The sequence below is a fragment of the Manacus candei genome, unplaced genomic scaffold, assembly GCF_025592945.1.
Source record: "Manacus candei isolate 608988 ecotype Guabito, Panama unplaced genomic scaffold, ASM2559294v1 h1tg000045l, whole genome shotgun sequence".
NCBI classification, from domain to species: domain Eukaryota; kingdom Metazoa; phylum Chordata; class Aves; order Passeriformes; family Pipridae; genus Manacus; species Manacus candei.
In genome coordinates this window covers 3226640-3247793 of record NW_026138093.1, presented here as the reverse complement: position 1 = coordinate 3247793, position 21154 = coordinate 3226640, and the positions used below count along the sequence as shown (strand labels likewise).

Genomic DNA, 21154 nt, shown 5'->3' with positions numbered 1-21154 from the left:
GGGTTTCTCCAAAAACATGGCAATTCATGTCCTCAAAAATGGAAATTCTTTGGAGAAGGAGTTTGGGACTTCAGACTCAAAAGAATGACAAAATTATTTGGCTTGGAAGGGAGCTAGAAGGTCATGTGGTCCAAGTCTCTGGACATGGACAGTGACATCTTTTACTAATTCAGGTTACTCATAGTCCCTGACCTTGGACAAATGGAGTGATGGGACATCCACTTCTCTGGAAACCTGGTCCAGTTCTTGCCGCCCTTATTGCTAAATATTTCCTCTTATTATACAATATAAAACTCTTCTCTTTCAGTTCAAAGCCACTGTCCCATGTTCTGCCACTACAGGCCTTGGTAACAAGTATCCCTGGGATTTCCTTAGACTATGAGCACGACATTTTCATCTGCAAAAAAATTAGTGAGTGCCCGGAGATCTCCCAAGATGGGCTTTAAAGGTCTCAAGCACATGAGCACTAGAGAGGGGCTAAGGAGCTGTGGCCTCAATGGTGTGGAGACTGAGGACGGTACAGGACAGCCCTCAGAGGGCTTGAAGGGAGGATTTAGAGATGGTGGATCCATTTCTCATAGCAGAAAAGACCATGAGAAATAAAGAAATAATACCAAGTTCAGCTAGGGAGGTCAAAACTGGAAACAAAGAGAAAGGAGTTTCACTCTGAGGGCAAAGGTGTGGTGCAACACATCACCCAGAAGGAGTCTGGATGAGCCCAAGGCTTTGTGTGTGCAGGAAGAGCCAGGGAGGACGCAGAGATGTCAGTGCAGGAAGGTGCCAGCCAGGTGGGGCAGCCGGGGGGATGACGACAGCCTGCAGGGAAAGGGGCAGGGCATGGACACCTTAGGATAGCCTGGGCTGGAGAGGAGATAGGGATGGGGAGAAGCTGAAAGGCCCTGACACAGCCACCTTCTGCAGGCCTTTGGCCAGGGCTGCTGTCTGTGCCCCTGATGCCAGGAGGAGGGGAGTGGCCCTTGCAGCCCTGGGGCCTCATGGCCTCCTTGTCCCTGCTCAGCAGCCTGGCAGGTGCCACCCCATGGTCCTGCCCTTGGCACTGCACATCCCACATCCCAGTGCCCCAGGAAGAGCCCTGAGGAATGAGGCAGGGACAGCACCTGCCTTCCCAGGGGCTGGGGGTCAGGCCTTGGTCCTCTGGATTAAGGAAACAAGTCAAAGTTTATTCATCATTAGAACCACCTTTCCTTTTCTTGTCCATCCTTGTCACCACTGTCTGCAGTTTTCTGTTCCAACTGGAACCTGGGGACACGTTCTCAGTTGTGTCCCTCAGTGGGACTCATTTGCACTACAAGAAACTTCAGTGTTTCAATCTCATTTTGAGTTCTTGAGAAGTTGTTTGAACTTACTCTCAGGGACTGAGTCTCAGGTAAACAACACCAATTCCCCCCCAAGGGTCATGAACTGCCTGGGGCTGTTGCTGTGCTGCTGAGCTGGGCCAGGCTCCTGGCACACAGGGAGCTCCTGCTAAGCAAGAAGAGCTTCAAAGAGACAGCTCTGCTGGTGAGCAGCTCCTCTGCACAGCCCAGCAGGGCTGAGGGCACTGCCAGGGCAGCTCAGGGACACCAGCAGGGCACAGGCAGAGCTTCAAGGGGCTCAGCACTGGCAGGAGGGCTGAGAGCTCCCTGCAGGAGGAATCTTGGCAGGGCTGCACATGGTGAGTCTGTGGCTGCAGGGCAGTGCAGGGGCAGCTCCTGGACGCATCTCCTAAAGCTGGCCCAGCCCCAGCTGATGGGATGGGTGAGCAGGGGCTGTTTTGGGGCACTTTGGAAGAGCTGTGAAGCCGGGGGTGCAGCCAGGGGTGCCCAGGGCTGTGGGGCAGAGCAGGGTCCTGCAACCCAGGGTGCTGTGCTGGGCAGGGACTCTGCTGCCTGCCAGGGGCAGCTCTCAGCCGGCCCGGGGAGCTGCTGCCAGGGCTGGGGCAGAAGGGCTTTGGGCAAGGGGCAAACCTGGCAGCTGAGAGAGGATTTTTTCCATGTCTTGCTGTTGCAGGGTCAGACCTGCTCACAGCTCCAGATCACTACACTATATTTAATGCAGAATTTTTTGCAAAGCTCACAAAAGGCAGGGGCTACAGGAAAGGAGTTTGTCCTGCTGGTAGTTTCCTGCTTAGGCATTGTAGCAGAGACATTGTTCTCTCAGTTCTGGAGGCTACACTGAAATTCAAACTGTTTTCCTCTCGGAGATGAACATTTCAGGCAGGATCAGAAATGAGCACAGGATCCTGGGCAGGGCTGAACCTTCCCTTGGGGGTGGGCACTCTCCTGTCCCAGCCCTTGGCTTTTCTGCAGGAGGGCTCCTGTCCTGCTCTGTCCAGCACAGCTGCACCTCTGGGCTGGCACAGGGGACACTTCACAGAGCTGACCTTGGAAACAACATTGTCCTGCTCTCATCACTGCACATGTATTTGGGGGTGTGTTTTTTAATATTTGTTTGTGTGAAATCAAAGTGAATGCAGCACAAGGTAAAGAGTAGGGCAGATGGGAAACAGGCTAAAGAACTCTGCAACTCTCCTGGTTCTGCTTGAAACCACAGAGAGCTGAGCCCTTTTGTCTCTTGTCTTTTCTAAAGATTCTTTACATTTTCAGCAATAAAAATGAGAATTTTTACTCCTAAAAGGAACACTATGCAGATTTAATGGTGGAACATATCTAACAGAAGAATTATTCTAAAGACAATAGAAACCTCTGTTCTGCAGAGCACGCTATTGTGAGTAAGGGGGTCAGAAATGGAACTTGTCTATTAAAGGTGGGTTACATCTGACATCCCTTGTGATCATCAGAGCTGTCACAAACCAGCTCCATGTTGCCACTGCAGCAGAGCAAAGCTGAGCCCTTGGCAGCACATGGCCAGAATTCTTGCTGTTCACACCACTCTGAGCCAGTATAAGGGAAATACAAATGGTTTGGGGGGATTACTATGAAAGATGGAGTATCTTTGCTGAGAGGGGTATCTCCTAATTGTTCTGTGTCTTTTTCTTTTCTTAACAGACCCTGTGCTAGGGAACAGCAAATGTCCAACAGCAGCTCCCTCACCCAGTTCCTCCTCCTGGCATTCACAGACAGGCGGGAGCTGCAGCTCCTGCACTTCTGGCTCTTCCTGGCCATCTCCCTGGCTGCCCTCCTGGCCAACGGCCTCATCCTCAGCGCCGTAGCCTGTGACCACCACCTGCACACCCCCATGGGCTTCTTCCTGCTCAACCTCTCCCTCACAGACCTGGGCTGCATCTGCACCACTGTCCCCAAAGCCATGCACAATTCCCTCCGTAACACCACAGCCATCTCCTACACAGGATGTGCTGCACAGGCCTTTTTCTTTCTATTCTTCATCTCAGCAGAGTTTTCCGTCCTCACCATCATGTGCTACGACCGCTACGTTGCCATCTGCAAACCCCTGCACTACGGGACCCTCCTGGGCAGCAGAGCTTGTGCCCACATGGCAGCAGCTGCCTGGGCCGCTGGCTTTCTCAATGCTCTGCTGCACACAGCCAGTACATTTTCCCTGCCCCTGTGCCAGGGCAATGCCCTGGGCCAGTTCTTCTGTGAAATCCCACACATCCTCAAGCTCTCCTGCTCACACTCAGGCTACCTCAGAGAACTTGGGCTTCTTATGTTTAGTACCTGTTTAGGGTTTGGTTGTTTCATTTTCATTGTTTTCTCCTATGTGCAGATCTTCAGGGCTGTGCTGAGGATCCCCTCTCAGCAGGGACGGCACAAAGCCTTTTCCACGTGCCTCCCTCACCTGGCCGTGGTCTCCCTGTTTATCAGCACTGGCGTGTTTACTTACCTGAAGCCCCCCTCCATCTCCTCCCCATCCTTTGATCTGGTGGTGTCAGTTCTGTACTCAGTGGTGCCTCCAGCACTGAATCCCCTCATCTACAGCCTGAGGAACCAGGAGCTCAAGGATGGCCTGAGGAAACTGATAACTGGGTGTTTTTCAGAAGCAACAAACTCTCTGAGATGGTTTGAATGATAACGGACAATCCAGTTTGTGGGTACAAAGCTGAATACTTTATTTGACATAACTTTAGCTATATAGAGAGTTTTGGGAAAGCAGGGTAAGCATTCCATTGATGGTTGGGGTTAAAGGTCTAGGAAGATATTTTTCTTTAAACAGATAAACAGATATTTCTTTCCATTTCGGGTATATAAAAGCTGTACATTACCTTGAAAAAAGGGCCTTCTTGCTACAGAATTTTCACTTGTAGTATTGAAAGTAAAGCTGCACTTAAATCACAAACACAATGCAGATGGGGGCAAACAGAGTGATAAAACAGATTTACCTCTGGAGTCTAGAAGTCAACTTAATTAAAAGATACTATAAGAATATAAGAGAGTAAATATAAACAGGCTTCCCTGTGTTTAAATCTCAAGGTTTCTGGCTAAGATAACTTCTTATGTCTGCTGTATCATTAAGAATTCCTACCACAACACATATCTTCTCTATTTTTTGCTCCTGGTGGGGATGTTATTTTTGTGAGAATTTGTTCAAATCAAAAATCTTTATGTATAAATATGCATATAAAAAATGTATATAAAAAACATTTTCAATTCAGTGTTTGCCTTTCTAGCCTGGCCCAGAGGCTGTACAAACTGGGAATTGACTCACTGTGTGCTTAAGCCAAATAAAGAACTCTGCATTGGCTTGTCTGCCTGACATCTTTCCTCTCTGACTTCTCTGCAGCTGCAGGGTCGGTGCCTCTGTGCAGAGCTGGGCCAGAAAAGAGTCCCAGCAGAGCAGCACTGCCAGGGAGCAGCAGCCCTTCTCCTCCATGGCCTCCTCTCCCTTCCCTTCCACACTGTCCTGCAGAGCCCTGTGTTGTTGGAGGCCTCAGTGCTCTGGCAGTCGGTGCCAGTCCTGCTGCAGGACTGTCCAGGGACTGCAGGCAGGGACAGCCACGGGCACTGCTGGCACAGAGCTGACCTCTGCAGCAGTACTGCCATCCTGCAGGGGCATCTCCTCAGACCAGGGCCTGAAAGCTTCCATCTGCTTTCCACTTTGCTCTCCAGGATGTGCCCAACACAATGCCCTGTAGAGGAAAACAGCAGTGACCAGCACAAGGGGGGGAGTGCTCAGGGTGGGGGCACCCAGCAGTGCCCTGGCACAGCCAGCGCCGCTCCCAGCACTGGCCTCTCACCCCAGGCCATTGGGCTTGTTCTTCCCTCCAAGGAGGGACAGCAAATGACCAGCTCAGGGGTCCATGTTTGCACTGCATGCACAAGACATGCCCCTGTGTCACGGCTTGGGGCTGGGGGGTGGAAGGCTCAGACAAAGCTGATGGCAGAAGCCGTCTCGTTGAGCTACGAGGGGCAGAAAGGACCCCCTTGCTTTGCAAATTCCTTCTCAGAGAGGAGCCTGGGGGTGACTGGATCCAATCTCAGGCTCAGATTTTGGGTTCAATTGAAGGAATTCTAGAGGTGTGATTCAATCACTTTGTCCTGCAGGTTTTAGTGATGGCAAATCAGAAATATTTCAATAAAATTAATTATTTATTATGACAAATGAACAGACAATTGATCAGACAAGTGAACAGATAAATGACCTTAAAGAGAATTATTTCCTGCACAGTATAAAAGCCAAAACCTCCTAGCAGTATAGTGTAAGATAGGACAGTGGAGTCTATCAAAGTCATTCTATTAAAGCAATTGGATCAAAGACAGCAAAAAGAAACGATCCTGAAGCAGAGATTGAGGTAACTCACCCCACAATGACAGGGGGTAGTTCTCTCTCTTTCACTTAACCCCTGGGCAGTGACCATGAAGAGCTGTCCCTGCTTCATGGCAGAAGCTCCACACACTTCAAGGAAGTCTGTGGAAGAATCTGCCACATGACAGTTGGACGGGGCTTTTATAGTTATCAAGGGTTTGACTGCCAGACATATTTGCAGGCCAGGGAGCAGCTTATCTGTCAAATCCTGCTTCAGAAAGCAGGATGTGTGTTTGAAGTTTCATGAAGCATTTTGGGTTTAGCATAATTCAACATTAAAAACAGCACCTTGACACCAGCAGTAACTCATCACAGAGAGTGTGCATTGTTTGCATTCTCTGACCATTGTTTAGGTATTATCTGAGCAGAGCATCCTGCCAGAAATGGCCCCTTGATTCCATGAGGTTGCAAAGACTCTCAGGGTTCCTTTAGTTCCTTGAGGCCCTGCAGTGTCACAATGGCCCCTTGATTCCAGGATGTTCCAAAACATCCCAGGGTTCCCTTGGCTCCAAGAGGCTCCCCAGTGTCCCACTGGCCCCTGGATTCCAGCAGGCCCTGCAGTGTCCCAATGGCCACTGGGTTCCAGGAGCCACAGCGGCTGCCGCCGGCGTCTGTGCCCGGAGCCGCCGCTCCCACGGGGCTGCCGCACTCACCGCCGGGGTTGCCGCTCGCGCAGCCGCCGCTCTGCCCCGGCTGCACCGGGACCCGGCACCGCCTCGGGCCTGCGCTGCCGCCTCAGCGGCCACAGGGACACAGCCATGGGGGACCTTTGCTCTGACACTGATGGGCCTGGCTTTGTTCTGCTTGGGGCTGGGCTTTAGGAAAATTGCTGTTCATTTTCATGCTCCACTGGAACAGCTCCTGAATTCCAAAGGTTTCCTAATCCAGGGGAGGGGTTTCTATGGCATCGGAGGTGCCGCCCCTCGGGACACATTGTCAATAAACCATCCAGCTGACTGGGATGGGTGTAAGAACTGGGGAACACAGGATAATCAGTCATCGCCTAAAAACCTTGGAACATTCCCTGCCTGAATCATAACCCAAATGGAACAGTTTGGATGCAATTCCCAAATAGTTTGGAAACTCCAGTCATTCCTGACACCAGGATGGAAATTCAGCAGATCACTAAAGCCAGTCACCTTGGGAGCCCACAACCAGCGGGGCTGAGGGAGGCCCTGGCAGCTCCCCAGCACCTCCCTCTCAGTGGGACACCTCTGGCAGCCTCTCCCAGCTCGGGAACCCTCCAGTTTGCAACACTCCAAAGACCCTCCCTGATGCCCAGGACAATTCTGATCCCCCTCAACAAACACTCCTCCAGCTGTGACCCTTGTCTGCTGGAAAACACAAAGGGATTTGGGGCAGTGTTTCCCTGACGACAAGGAGAATTTGGGAGAGGGACCTTTCCACACCCAGTTATTGATGTGTCCACACATCTCTGCCTGGGTGTGGGTGTGAATTGACTGTGGTGTGAATGTTGTTATTGTGAATCTGTAATTCAGTCACTGTTAAAATTGTAGCAAATGCTATTGAATCACTTGATAATTGTTCAATTGGTGAATAATTAATTGCTACTAATCTCTTTTGCCCCCTTATTGTTGGATCCAAATCCTTTCCGCCCTGACCCTCTTGTATCCCAAGGCTCTGTGTAAATCATTCCCTTTCATCAAAAAATATATATTTTTTGTGACGTCCACTTTAAAATTTTCCTCTTTAGCTAAACTACAAAAAAACTCTAATTAGTTGTTTATGTCTTGAAGACATGAAGACAATTAAAGGAAGACAAATAATTTGTTTCTCAGTGTTTTATTGGGTCCCACAGTGTGTTTGGAGCTGCATCAGCTGTCAGTCCAAGATGGGCCATGTCAGAACTGGTGAGGTTGGGGGGTGAGGAGCAAGGTCAATCATTCCGGGTCAGTGTGGATCTCCTGAGGAGACATTCAGCATCAAGATCACTTGGAGAACACCTCTATCACCTCTTCTCTGAACTAAAAAATAGCCATCATTGAATTAAAACAAAAAAAGGACAAACTTCAAAGACTTGTTTTGAAACTGCTTTGAAACAATTAAAAGAAGACAAAGAGATCCTGAGGGATTTCTGCATTTTAATGAGCCCCACAGTGTGTTTGCAGCCCAGCCCATGATCCTGAGGTGCTGAGAGAAGATTGAAGCAGCTGCTGAAGAAGTCAGAAGCCAAAGTGCAAGTGCCTTGAAGCATTGCTGGGCCCCACTGAGGGCAGGCACTGCCAAAGCCTCCCCAGGGACTCCTTGGAGCAGCTCCTTGGAGGCCAGGAGTGCAGGCAGACAAAGGCTCTGGGCAGGCCCCTGCAATGCTGAGCAAAGCCTGCCTTGGTTTTGTGGAGCACAAAGGCCAAGGCCTGAGCCCCAGGCCCTGGCCCAGCAGATCCTGTCCCTCCCGGCTGGCTCAGGGCTGTTTGGGGGGCACTGGGATGGGAGGGGGAGGAACAACAAAGGCCCAAAACTGGGCAACCCCTGCCAGGCTCCTGAGGGAGGGGCGAGGCAGAACCCAAGTGCAGAACCTGCCAGGCAAGTGTCTTGTGGTGGCCTGAGTGGCAGAGGCAGCTGCCAGAGGCAAGGGGACAAAGGCCTGGGTGCCTTTGGGCCTTGCAGCCCTGCCAGAGCCCTTGGCCATCTCTCCTGCAGGCTGTCCTGCCCTGGCCCTGCTGCTGCTCTGGCCTTGCAGGCTGCACACACCCCTCCTGCTTTCCCACCCCCTCCCAGCAGCATTTCTAGACCCTCCCTGATGTCTCTGCACCAGCTCTGGCTGTTGCCATGTGCACTTGGCCTTCTGAACTTGGATCCTGAGCCCCTGTGCCACAGGACATCCCTGCCAGAGCCCAGGCCCTTCTCCTGGGGGTCACTGCAGAGCTGAGCAGATCCAGGTCACCTCCCATTCCTCTGCCAACCCCCTGGGCCTGCTCTGGGCCCTCCAGGTCCTTGCCCTGCTCCCAAGGGCTGTGGGGGTGCTGAATGGTAAGGGCTTGGGGTTTAGAGCTCAGGGTGGGGATTAGGCAGAACTTTGGGAGGTTTGTTGTTCTGCTGGCAGTGTCTGGTTCATGATTAGGGGAAGAGATTTTTAGGCTGGGTTAGGATTAAAGCTTGGTTTTTCATACTGGTAATACAGGTTTGGGATTAGGGTGGGCATTGGAGGACAAATAAGAGTGTGGAGTTCTGGGTTTGGGCTTTTTCTGGCTTGGAATTAGAGCAGTGGTGTCCCAGTTAGAACAACTGGGACCAATTCATCACTGGATAGGTATAGCCCAAACCTGTGTATTCTATGGACCTCCATGCCATTTCCCAGAAACTCTTGTCAAGGGGGGGGGGAGGGCCTGCCTGTGGGGGGATGTTCCTGTCCTCATACCCTTTTATGGAATTCCCCTATCTGAGCATCCTCATACCCTTTTATGGAATTCCCCACTCTGAACATTCTCATACCCTTTTATGGAATTCCCCGCTCTGAGAGAAGGATTGACCATTCCTTTTATGGAATTCCCTGCTCTGAGGGAAGGATTGACCATTCCTGCCTGAACTGGAGAATATATAAACCTGGAGTTTCAGAACTTTTCTACCACTCGTGGGATCCAGAGGAGAGGAAGACTGCAGCTCATCGCTCTCAACCAGACTGAGACCACCAGCCTCAACTGGACTGCAATCACCACTTTTGACCAGACTGCAGCAGCTCTCCCACCAGCAGGTTTTTTCCCTTCTCCCTTTACTTTGGACTCGGGGGGGAGGGGGGGGCCCAAGGAACACCACTCTGTCCATGCCCCAGGGTGCTGGGTTATACATTTGGGTTTTGTGGGTTAAGACCAATTGTTAGTTTGTATAATTGTACTTATTGTATTATTTTAATAATTTGTTATTCTGACTTATAATCTCTCCTTTGAGTTGAGTTCATTTCCCCTGCTGGTTAACTTGGGGGTGGGAGGGGTGGCTGAGGGGAGTGGGGAGAGCGGGAGCGGGGTTGCCGTGGGGGTACCTCGGTGTCCTCATGCCTTGATTCCTGGAGAGCGAGGGAGGCTGGAGATAGGGAGGAGCTTCGAGAGCCCTGAGAGCCTGGAGAGGGGGGGCACGGAGAAGGGGAAGCCTGGACAGTGGGGACCCCTGGGGTCCCCTAGGACAACAAAGTGGAGAACCTGATGAGGGGGAATTTCTAGGAATGCGGCATCCCGAAGGCGAGAATCAGAGGAGAAGGGAGCCTTGGGACCCCCAACACTCCCAGCATCTCTAGGTAGAACCCCCAGCATCCCAGACAGGGGAGACTCTCTGAACCCTAGAGGGGGGAAACCAGAGAAGGGGAAATCTTAGGAGAATTTTTTTGGGCTCATCTTCATATTTTAGAGTATTTTTTAGGTGAATCTTTTTTCAGTTTGGGGGGGCAGGAGTCTTCTCACTATTTCTTATAGGCTTTTGCCTGAATCTCGATGATTTGGGGTTTTCTGGGTTGATCCTTGGTGTTTTGGAGGTTTTTATGGTCACAGGATGTCCGGTGAGTTCTAGAGATGGACTTGGGCAGGAGGAACCCCCAAGCCCAAACGCTCAGCCCTTGTTTTCCCCCCATCAGGATTTGTCCTTCCCAAAGCTCGGGCGGATGGAGGAGGAGGCTGGGAGGAAGAGGAAGATGCCTTGGGCCCCCCAGGCAGGTGAGGAGGAAGTCAGTGTCCCTTTGGGCGGGTGTTGTGCTGGCTCTGTCAGCCCAGCATGGCCCCGGCTGCAGGACAACCCCGCTGGCGCCGCCGTCCTGCCGGGGCCGGAGTTGGGGGGATGTCCTTGGCCTTCCCTGTGGGCCGGAGGCAAATCCCCTGCCTGTCCTTCTTGCTTCCTGCCCCAGGCCCCGAGCTGAGGACGGAGAGCCCGGAGGACAAATCCCCCCGTGAGACCCTGGTGGGAGAGGCCGTTTTGAAGGGCTCCCCGGTGCAGGAAGGCAGCGGGGAGGAAAAGGGCCGGAGATCCCCCCGCAGGAGGGGCTCCAAAGCCAGCCCAGGGTGTTCTGAGGAGGAAAGAGCCAGCCTGTGCTGGGAAGGCGGCCGGAGCTTGAGGGGGAGCTCTGACCTGGTGGTCCCTGAGCAGCCTCCCAGCAGAGAGAAGCCCTTCAGGTGCTTGGAATGTGGGAAGAGCTTCAGGGACAGCTTCAACCTGATCCGACACCAGCACATCCACACTGGTGAACAACCCTACATGTGTGGGGAATGTGGGAAGAGGTTTATGAACAGCTCCCACCTCCTCACCCATCGTTGCATCCACACTGGAGAACGGCCCTACACGTGTGGGGAATGTGGGAAGAGGTTTATGACCAGCTCACATCTCTGCAGGCATGAGCAGACACACACGGATGAGAGGCCCTTCCGCTGCACCGACTGTGGGAAGGGCTTCAAGCGGAACTCCCACCTTGTCACCCACCGGCACATCCACACCGGGGAGAGGCCCTACAAGTGTGGGGAGTGTGGGAAGAGCTTCACCCACAGCTCTAACTTGACCAGACACCAACGGACCCACCGGGGTAATAGAAGCCCTGTGAGTGCCCCAACTGTGGGAAGAGCTTCAGCCACTGCTTCCACCCCAAATTTACCCCCTAATGCTGAGGCAACCTCTGGAATTCAAGGACTGTCAGTCCATCCCTTTCCACCAGAAATGGCCAGTCCCCTTTCCCAGGGGCAGCTTCTTCCAACAGGACCCTTCTTGGGGGGAGTGTGGAGATTCCTGCCTTGGCTGGGGACCCCCCAATGTCAGTGCTGGAGGTTGAGAGCAGAGACCTCCCCACCAGCGTTGGTCTGGGGGAGTTCCATCCATCTCTAATTAAGAATTATTGCTTTTGTGTCAACTTTAGTCGAATTGTTTCAACAATTGCTTTAGTGTAGAGCACTGTCCTATCTTATCCTGTAGTCCTGGTAGATTTAGTGTGTATATTGTGCACTAATTGTGATGAAGATCTTTTGTCTGATCATTTGTATCTCTAAATAAATTCATTTCTAGCAATAGATCTGATTTGCCATCATTAAAACCTGGGGGACCAAAGTGATTCAGTCACACCTCTGTAATTCCTCTAATCTGAAACTGTTGGCATGATCCAAGGCTGAGATTGGATCCAGCAGCCCCCAGCACCCCACAGTAAATTGAGAGTTCAGGGGGGCCACCTCCCTTTCCCACCCCTTTGTGTCCAAATACCCCCATGAGACCATCTGACCCACCAGACCACCCCCCCTTTTCCACCCTTCTCCCTGTTTCTCCCATTTTCCCATTGTCCTCTTAATCCTCATTTTCCCCTCCAAACAGTTTTTGGGCTCCCAACCCCCACTTTTTGCCCCCTCTCCTGTGGATGCTGAAGGAGAAAATGAGGCTGCACACACAGAGTTCCATTGCGGGACTTGTCCACCCATCTTTCCGATGTCCCCCTTTCATTGGGGTTCCTTTGGAAACAGCGCCTGGGCTTTGTCTTTTAGTCCACCAGAATTCCCAGCATGGCCCCAAAGCAGTGCCCTGATCCCACACATTCCCCTCCCCTCATGTGCTGGTGTATTGGGACGAAGTTGTGATGATATTTTTGGTCTGTGTTTGGCCTTAGCCACCTGCAGTAGTTTATAGTTCTCCCTGCCAAGTTCACTGATAAAACAGTGAATTTGGCCTTGGAGGGAGAACTTCTGTATAAACTGTGATTGGTTAATGGCTCGTCAAGGGCATTTGGAGGAGACAGTGATGATAAAGGGAGGAAGGCTCACCCCCAGACTCAATTGGGAAAGACCCCCAGGACACACATGGGGGGATTTCCAAAGTTCTCACCCATGTGCAGGAGGGGTGCACTGACATACCCAGGGGGAGGGATTGAGAACCCCTGATGGGGCAGTGCTGGCCACACCTGGGGAGGTTGTGGTCTCTCAATTAATTGTTTAAAAAGGAGATAGTGCCTTCTTGGCAAGAGCTAGCTTTACTTCAAGGACAACGTTGCCTTCTGGCAGGGACTCTTGCCAGCTTGTTAACTTATTGACTCTCCGAGGGTGCCGCTTCTGCTCTGGGTAATTATAGGTATGCTAGGTCAGTAAGATAACTTTATAGGCAACAGCTGGGTGACTGGGGAGGTCCCACTGGGGGCTTATTCCTCTCCTCGTTCCTCCCTTTTGGGTTGTTCATTTTCTTGGCCAACTTTTGTAATAAACATTGGGGGTTTTTTGTTGAGCTAGCAACAGTGTCTGTTTTTCGTGTCTGTATATCTCAGACCTTCCCTGATAAAGTAACCCCCCCTCCCTGATACACAGTGACAGAACTGGGGGTCCCAGTGTCCCAGTTGGTGTCCCCCTGTCCCAGTTGTCCCAGTGTCCCAGTTGGTGTCCCAGTGTCCCAGTTGGTGTCCCCCTGTCCCAGTTGTCCCAGTTTGTCCCAGTGTCCCACCCTGAGCAGCAGCAGCAGCCCCGGCCCGGCCGAGCAGAGCAGCAGCAGCACCCCCTGCGCCGTCAGGATCCGGTTCTTGGTGCTCTCCCTCAGCGCCAGGAACGGGGCGGGAACCGGCTCTGTGGGAACGGGACTGGGTAGCTGGGAGGGACTGGGTATACTGGGAGGGACTGGGGTATACTGAGAGGGAGTGCAGGGCACTGGGTTATACTGGGAGGGCCTGGGCTATACTGGGAGGGCACTGGGTTATACTGGGAGGGACTGGAGGGCACTGGGGTGTACTGGGAGGGCACTGGGTTATACAGGGAGGGAGTGGAGGGCACTGGGTTATACTGGGAGGGTACTGGGAGGGACTCAAGGGGGATACTGGGAGTGACTGGAACGGACTGGAGTGGGACTGGGGGGCACTGGGAGGGTATCAAAGGGGATACTGGGAATAACTGGGATGGACTGGGGGGCACTGCAGGGCACTGGGATGGACTGGGGGGGCTCGTGGTAGTCCTGGGTTATACTGGAAGGGGACTGGGATGGACTGGGTTATACTGGGAGGGGACTAGGATGGACTGGGAAAGACCAGTGACTCAGATGAGACCCCCCAGCCCCCCCTGACTCCTTCTCGAGACCCCCAGGACCCTCCCGAAGGTGCCGCAGGGCTGGGGGGCACTGGGATACCCTTGGAGGGGACTGGGATGGACTGGGTTAAACTGGGAGGGACTGGGCTATACTGGTACCATGCTGGGGGCACCGGGAAGGGCCGAGTGACCCGGGTGAGACCCCCCCACGCCCCCCACTCACCGAGGACCCTGACGAAGGTGCCGCAGCTCTGGGCCGTCTCCCCCCCGGACTCCACGCGGCAGAAGAAGAGCCCGGAGTCGTTGTGGGACAGTTTGGGGAAGGTCAGGGTGGAGCTTCCCCCCCCTTCCTGCACCGCCCGCTCCATCCGGCGGCCCCCCCGGGTGGCCACCACCTCCTGGGGCCAGGGGCAGCTCCAGGGGACCTCCCCGAGCCTGGGGGGACACGCCTGGAGCCAGGTCAGGGCGGTGTCGGGGGGGCCTCGGAAGTGGTACTCGAGGTTCAGGGGGGTCCCCACGGGCCCCTCGCGGGAGGGGGGGCCCCCCCACACCCGGAGCCACCCCTGGGGCGGGGCCGGGGAGCAGGAGGGGCTCGGGGGGCTCCCGGTGGTCACGGTCACGGGGGTCGGCGTCTCGGGGGGCTCCAGGGGTCATGCACGGGGCGCAGCCTTCAGGGGGGGTCTGGGAGCACTGGGAGCCTGCGGGGACAGAGGGGGGGTTAGGGGAGGTCACCAGTGCCCCCCAACCCCCATGGAGGGTGACTGACCCTGAGGGGGTCACTGGGGGTCCCTGTCCCTGCTGGGGGGGGTCTTTGGGAGTTCCCAGAACTGTGAGGGGTCATTGGGGGTCCCTCCGGGGTCTTTGGGGGTCCCCCAGACCCACCTGAAGGTCATTGGGCCCCCCCCAGCCCCTCCCAGTTCCCCCCCTTCCCCCTCCCAGTTTCAGTTCCCTGTCCCAGTTTGGGAACAGGAAATACTGGTTGGGGGGGGGGGGCGGGGGACATTTTGACACAGGTGTGGGGGACAAAACCCGATGCTAAGACCCCCTGAGACCCCCCAGACCCAAACCCTGAGACCCCCAGACCCAAATGGAGACCTTGGGATCCCTGAGACCCCCAGATCCAAATCCTGAGCCCCTCAGACCCAAACTGAGCCCCCCTGACCCAAACTGAGCCCCCCAGACCCAAACCCTAAACCTCCCTGACCCAAACTGAGACCCCCAGACCCAAAACCTGAGATCCCCAGAGCCAAACTGAGACCCCCAGACCCAAATCCTGAGCCCCCCAGACCCAAAACCTGAGATCCCCAGAGCCAAACTGAGACCCCCAGACCCAAATCCTGAGCCCCCCAGACCCAAAACCTGAGATCCCCAGACCCAAACTAAGACCCCCAGAACCAAGGCCCCCAGACCAAAACTGAGGCCTTGGGACCCCTGAGACCCCCAGACCCAAAGCCTGAGACCCCCTGACCCAAGCTGACACCCCAGAGACCCCTCAGACCCAAACTGAGACCCCCCCCCCACCAAAACTGAGACCCCCAGACACAAATCCTACCTGCGAGGAGCAGTGTTATAAGTGATCTAAAGAAATTTGCTGTTCAAATGAGAGAAAGAGTTAACAAAGTTATTATATTGTGTTAACTGCTTTGTTGGAATCACAAGTTAGAGTGTTATGCAATGCCTAACCACAAGTTCTGTAAGCTGCAAACTGTTTAACCACAACGCAATGATGATTTAGCACATTGTACTTTGAAGCTGTTTGTTCTAAGCATATTAATGGGGAGCAATACGGAGGGGTCGGCCACGAGGAGTCCGGGTGATCAACCATCATCCTGATGGAAGTTTCCAGAACCACGGCCTAATAGAGACTAATGACTTTAAAATTATTGGTGGACACCCCTCAACAATGGAGATGGCCCGTGAAAGGAGGAACCAACCCAGAGCTGGCCCGCGAAGAGGGAACCAAGCAGGATGCAGCCCGTGAAATCTCCACCAATGGACTGATGACATGACTTTGGGGGGGAGGTGGTAAAGAAGGGTATAATAAGTGCTGTTTTTGTTCCCCCTTGTGGACTGCGGCAGGAACAGGGGTTTCCTCTGGTCACCCGGATACCCGTTTTTGCTTGTTTGTGGCATTAAAAAATCTTTTATACCTTGCAACCTAAATTTATAGCCTTGTTACCTGTCACAAGGAACAGTTTTTGGGGCAGCCTGGGCACTTCTTGGGCAGCAAAGTGCTTTCTGTGGTGGCACCTTTTGTCTGGCAGGAATCTTCATTTGTATTCAATTTTTCAAAAGGTGGGACCGGCCATTGCAGAGCAGGGCTGAAAAAAGGGAACAGCAGCTCTTTCCATAAAGAGCTTCGGATTTTCCCCTTCGGCTTCAGGTGTAGTTGGTGCAGCCTGGGCACTTCATGGGCAGCAAGAGCTTTCTGTGGGGGCAACTTTTGTCTGGCAGGAATCTTCACTTGGATTCAATTTTTCAGTAAGTGGGACCAGCCATTACAGTGTAGGGCTAAAAAATGGGAACAGCAGCTCTTTCCACCAGGAAAAAATCTGGAAGCTTTGGCTTCAGGTGTACTTTGTGCAGCCTGGGAACTTCTTGGGAAGGAAGAGTTTTTTGTGGCGGCACCTTTTGTCTGGCAGGAATCTTCATTTAGAGTAAATTTTTCAGGAGGTGGGACAAGCCATTGCAGCAGGACTGAAAAAAGGGAACAGCAGCTCTTTCCACCAGGAAAAAAGTCTGGATCTTTTGACGTCAGGTGCAGTTCTTGGGGCAGCCTGGGCACTTCTTGGGCATCAAGACCTTTCTGTGGTGGCACCTTTTGTCTGGCAGGAATCTTCATTTGCATTCAATTTTTTACAAGGTGGGACTGGCCATTGCAGAGCAGGACTGCAAAAAGGGAACAGCAGCTCTTTCCACCAGGAAAAAAAGTCTGGATCCTTTGGCTCCAGGTGCAGTTGTTGGGGCAGCCTGGGAACTTCTTGGGCAGGAAGAGTTTTCTGTAGTGGCACCTTTTGTCTGGCAGGAATCTTCAGTCGGATTCAATTTTCCAGGGGGTGGGACCGGCCATTGCAGCGCAGGACTGAAAAAAGGGAACAGCAGCTCTTTCCCTGAGGAAAAAAGTCTGGATCCTTTGGCTTCAGGAGTAGTTGGTGGGGCAGCCTGGGCACTTCTTGGGCAGCAAGACTTTTTTCTAGTGGCAAATTTTGTCTGGCAGGAATATTCATTTGGATTAAAGTTTTCAGGAGGTGGGACCGGCCATTGCAGAGCAGGCCTGAAAAATGGGAACAGCAGCTCTTCACACCAGGAAAGTCTGGATCCTTTGGCTTTGAGGTGCAGTTGGTGGGGCAGCCTGGGCACTTCTTGGGGTAGATGAGTTCTCTGTGGTGGCACCTTTTATATGGCAGGAATCTTCAGTCTGATTCAATTTTCCAGGAGGTTGGACCGGCCATTGCAGCGCAGGGTTGAAAAAAGGCAACAGCAGCTCTTTCCACCAGGAAAAAATTTTGGAAGCTTTGGTTTCATGTGTAGTTGGTGGGGCAGCCTGCGAACTTCTTGGGCATCAAGACCTTTCTGTGGTGGCACCTTTTGTCTGGCAGGAATCTTCATCTGGAGTAAAGTTTTCTGGAAGTGGGAACAGCCATTGCAGCACAGGTCTGAAAAAAGGGAACAGCAGATTTTTCCACCAGGAAAAAAAGTCTGGATCCTTTGGATTCAGGTGCAGTTCTTGGGGCAGCCTGGGCACTTCTTGGGCATCAAGACCTTTCTGTGGTAGCACCTTTTGTCTGGCAGGAATCTTCATTTGGATTCAATTTTCCAGGAGGTGGGACCAGCCATTGCAGAGCAGGGCTGAAAAAAGGGAACAGCAGCTCTTTCCACCAGGAAAAAAGTCTGGAAGCTTTGTCTTTGAGGTGAAGTTGGTGGGGCAGCCTGGGCACTTCTGGGGCATCAAGACCTTTCTGTGGTGGCACCATTTCTCTGGCAGGAATCTTTAGTTGGATTCAATTTCTCAGGAGGTGGGACTGGCATTAAAGAACAGGACTGAAAAAAGGGAACAGCAGCTCTTTCTACCAGGAAAAAATGTCTGGTACCTTTGGCTTTGAGGTGCAGATTTTGGGGCAGTCTGGGCACTTCTTGGGCAGCAAAGACCTTTCTGTGGTGGCACCTTTTGTCTGGCAGGAATCTTCATCTGGAGTAAAGGTTTCTGGAGGTGGGACCGGCCATTGCAGCACAGGACTGAAAAAAGGGAAGAGCAGCTCTTTTTTACCAGGAACAAAACCTGGATCCTTTGGTTTTGAGGTGTAGTTGGTGGGGCAGCCTGGGTACTTCTTGGGCAGCAAGAGATTCCTGTAGTGGCACCTTTTGTCTAGGAGGAATCTTCATTTGGATTCAATTTTCCAGGAGGTGGGGCCGGCCATTGCAACGCAGAGCTTAAAAAAAGGAACAGCAGCTCTTTCCCTAAGGAAAAAATGTCTGGATCCTTTGCCTACAGGTGTAGTTGTTGTAGCCTGGGTACTTCTTGGGATAGATGAGTTTTCTGTGGTGGCACCTTTTTTCTAGCAGAAATCTTCAGTAGGATTCAGTTTTTAAAAAGGTGGGACTGGAGATTGCAGCGCAGGGCAGAAAAAACGGAACAGCAGCTCTTTCCCTAAGGAAAAAAAGTCTGGATCCTTAGGTTTTGAGGTGCAGTTGGTGGGGCAACCTGGGAACTTCTTGGGCAGCAAGACCTTTCTGTGGTGCTACCTTTTGTCTGGTAGGAATCTTCATCTAAAGTAAAGTTTTCTGGAAGTGGGAACGGCCATTGCAGCACAGGACTGAAAAAAGGGAACAGCAGCTCTTTCTACCAGGAAAAAAAGTCTGGATCCTTTGGCTTCAGGTGCAGTTCTTTCAATAGCCTGGGCACTTCTTGGGCATCAAGACCTTTCTGTGGTGGCACCATTTGTCTGGCAGGAATCTTTATTTGGATTCAATTTTCCAGGAGGTGGGACCGGCCATTGTAGAGCAGGCCTGAAAAAAGGGAACAGCAGCTCTTTCCACCAGGAAAAAAAGTCTGGATCCTTTGGTTTTGAGGTGTAGTTGGTGGGGCAGCCTGGGCACTTCTTGGGCGGCAAGAGATTCCTGTGGTGGCACCTTTTGTCTGGCAGGAATCTTTATTTGGAGTAAATTTTCCAGGAGGTGGGACCGGCCATTGAAGAGCAGGTCTGGAAAAAGGGAACTGCAGCTCTTTCCACCAGGAAAAAAGGCTGGAAGCTTTGGCTTTAGGTGAAGTTGGTGGGGCAGCCTGGGCACTTCTTGGGCAGCAAGACCTTTCTATGGTGGCACCTTTTGTCTGGCAGGAAGCTTCATTTGGAGCAAAGTTTTCTGGAGGTGGGACCGGCCATTGAAGAACAGGTTTGAAAAAAGGGAACAGCAGTTCTTTCTACCAGGAAAAAAAGTCTGAATCCTTTGGTTTCAGGTGCAGTTCTTGGGGCAGCCTGGGCACTTCTTGGGCAGCAAGCGATTCCTGTGGTGGCCCCTTTTGTCTGGCAGGAATCTTCATTTGCATTCAATTTTCCAGGAGGTGGGACCGGCCATTGCAGAGCAGGCCTGAAAAAAGGGAACAGCAGCTCTTTCCACCAGGAAAAAGTTCTGGAAGTTTTGGCTTTGAGGTGAAGTTGGTGGGGCAGCCTGGGAACTTCTGGGGCAGCAAAGACCTTTATGTGGTGGCACCTTTTGTCTGGCAGGAATCTTCATTTGGATTCAATTTTTTAAAAGTTGGGACCGGTCATTGCAGAGCAGGGTAGAAAAAAGGAACAGCAGCTCTTTCCACCAGGAAAAAAAGTCTGGAAACTTTGTCATGGAGGTGCAGTTGTTGGGGTAGCCTGGGCACTGCTTGGGCAGGAAGAGTTTTCTGTGGTGGCGCCTTTTGTCTGGCAGGAATCTTCATCTGGAGTAAAGTTTTCTGGAGGTGGGACCGGCTATTGCAGCACAGGACTGAAAAAAGGGAACAGCAGCTCTTTCTACCAGGAAAAAAAGTCTGGATCCTTTGGTTTTGAGGTGTAGTTGGTGGGGCAGCCTGGGCACTTCTTGGGCAGCAAGAGATTCCTGTAGTGGCACCTTTTGTCTAGGAGGAATCTTCATTTGCATTCAATTTTCCAGGAGGTGGGACCGGCCATTGCAGCGCAGGGAGAAAGAAGGGAACAGAAGCTCTTTCCACCAGGAAAAAATCTGGAAGATTTGGCTTCAGGTGTAGTTTGTGCAGCCTGGGAACTTCTTGGGAAGGAAGAGTTTTTTGTGGCGGCGCCTTTTGTCTGGCAGGAATCTTCATTTAGAGTAAATTTTGCAGGAGGTGGGACAAGCCATTGTAGCAGGGCTTTAAAAAGGGAACAGCAGCTCTTTCCACCAGGAAAAAAAGTCTGGATCCTTTGGCTTGAGGTGCAGTTCTTGGGGTAGCCTGGGAACTTCTTCGGCAGCAAAGACCTTTCTGTGGTGGCACCTTCTGTCTGGCAGGAATCTTCATCTGGAGTAAAGTTTTCTGGAGGTGGGACCGGCCATTACAGCACAGGACTGAAAAAAGGGAACAGCAGTACTTTCTACCAGGAAAAAAATCTGGATCCTTTGGCTTCCGGTGTAGTTGGTGCAGGCTGGGTACTTCTTGGGCAGGAAGAGTTTTCTGTAGTGGCACCTTTTGTCTGGCAGGAATCTTCATTTGGAGTAAATTTTTCAGAAGGTGTAACCGGCCATTGAAGGGCATGCTGAAAAAAGGGAACAGCAGCCCTTTCCACCAGGAAAAAATGTCTGGAAGCTTTGGCTTTGATGTGCAGTTGTTGGGGCAGCCTGAGCACTCCTTGGGGAACAAGAACTTTCTGTGGTGGCACCTTTTGTCTGGCAGGAATCTTCATTTGGATTCAACTTTTTAAAAGGTGGGACCGGTCATTGCAGAGCAGGGCTGAAAAAAGGGAACAGCAGCTCTTTCCACCAGGAAAAGTCTGGAAGCTTTGGTTTTGAGGTGCAGTTGTTGGGGCACCTGGGCACTTCTTGGGCAGGAAGAGTTTTCTGTGGTGGCATCTTTGTCTGGCAGGAATCTTCATTTGGATTCAACTTTTTAGAACGTGGGACCGGTCATTGCAGAGCAGGGCTGAAAAAAGGGAACAGCAACCCTTTCCACCAGGAAAAAAGTCTGGATCCTTTGGTTTCAGGTTGTTGGGGCACCTGGGCACTTCTTGGGCAGGAAGAGTTTTCTGTGGTGGCACCTTTTGTCTGGTAGGAGTCCTCATTTGGAGTAAATTTTTCTTGAGGAGGGACGAGCCATTGCAGAGCAGGACTGAAGAAATGGAACAGCAGCTCTTTCCACCAGGAAAAAATGTCTGGAAGCTTTGGTTTTGAGGTGCAGTTGTTGAGGCAGCCTGAGCACTTCTTGGGGAACAAGAACTTTCTGTGGTGGCACCTTTTGTCTGGCAGGAATCTTCATTTGGATT

General features: G+C 52.2%; 1 protein-coding gene and 1 pseudogene across 1 annotated transcript; both read left to right on the top strand.

The window, feature by feature from the left end:
• Positions 1 to 2972: 2972 nt before the first annotated feature.
• LOC127475014 (olfactory receptor 14J1-like) lies at positions 2973 to 3990 on the top strand. The gene has a single exon (XM_051796315.1). The coding sequence runs from the start codon at positions 3031 to 3033 to the stop codon at positions 3988 to 3990; it is 960 nt and encodes a 319-aa protein (XP_051652275.1). The 5' UTR covers positions 2973 to 3030.
• Positions 3991 to 9829: 5839 nt separating this feature from the next.
• LOC127474809 (uncharacterized) overlaps positions 9830 to 21154 on the top strand; it is a 1721191-nt pseudogene continuing 1709866 nt past the window's right edge.

Bases quoted from the DNA above. Each gene is read 5' to 3' on its own strand.
- LOC127475014 (XM_051796315.1), top strand. From the start codon at position 3,031: ATGTCCAACAGCAGCTCCCTCACCCAGTTCCTCCTCCTGGCATTCACA.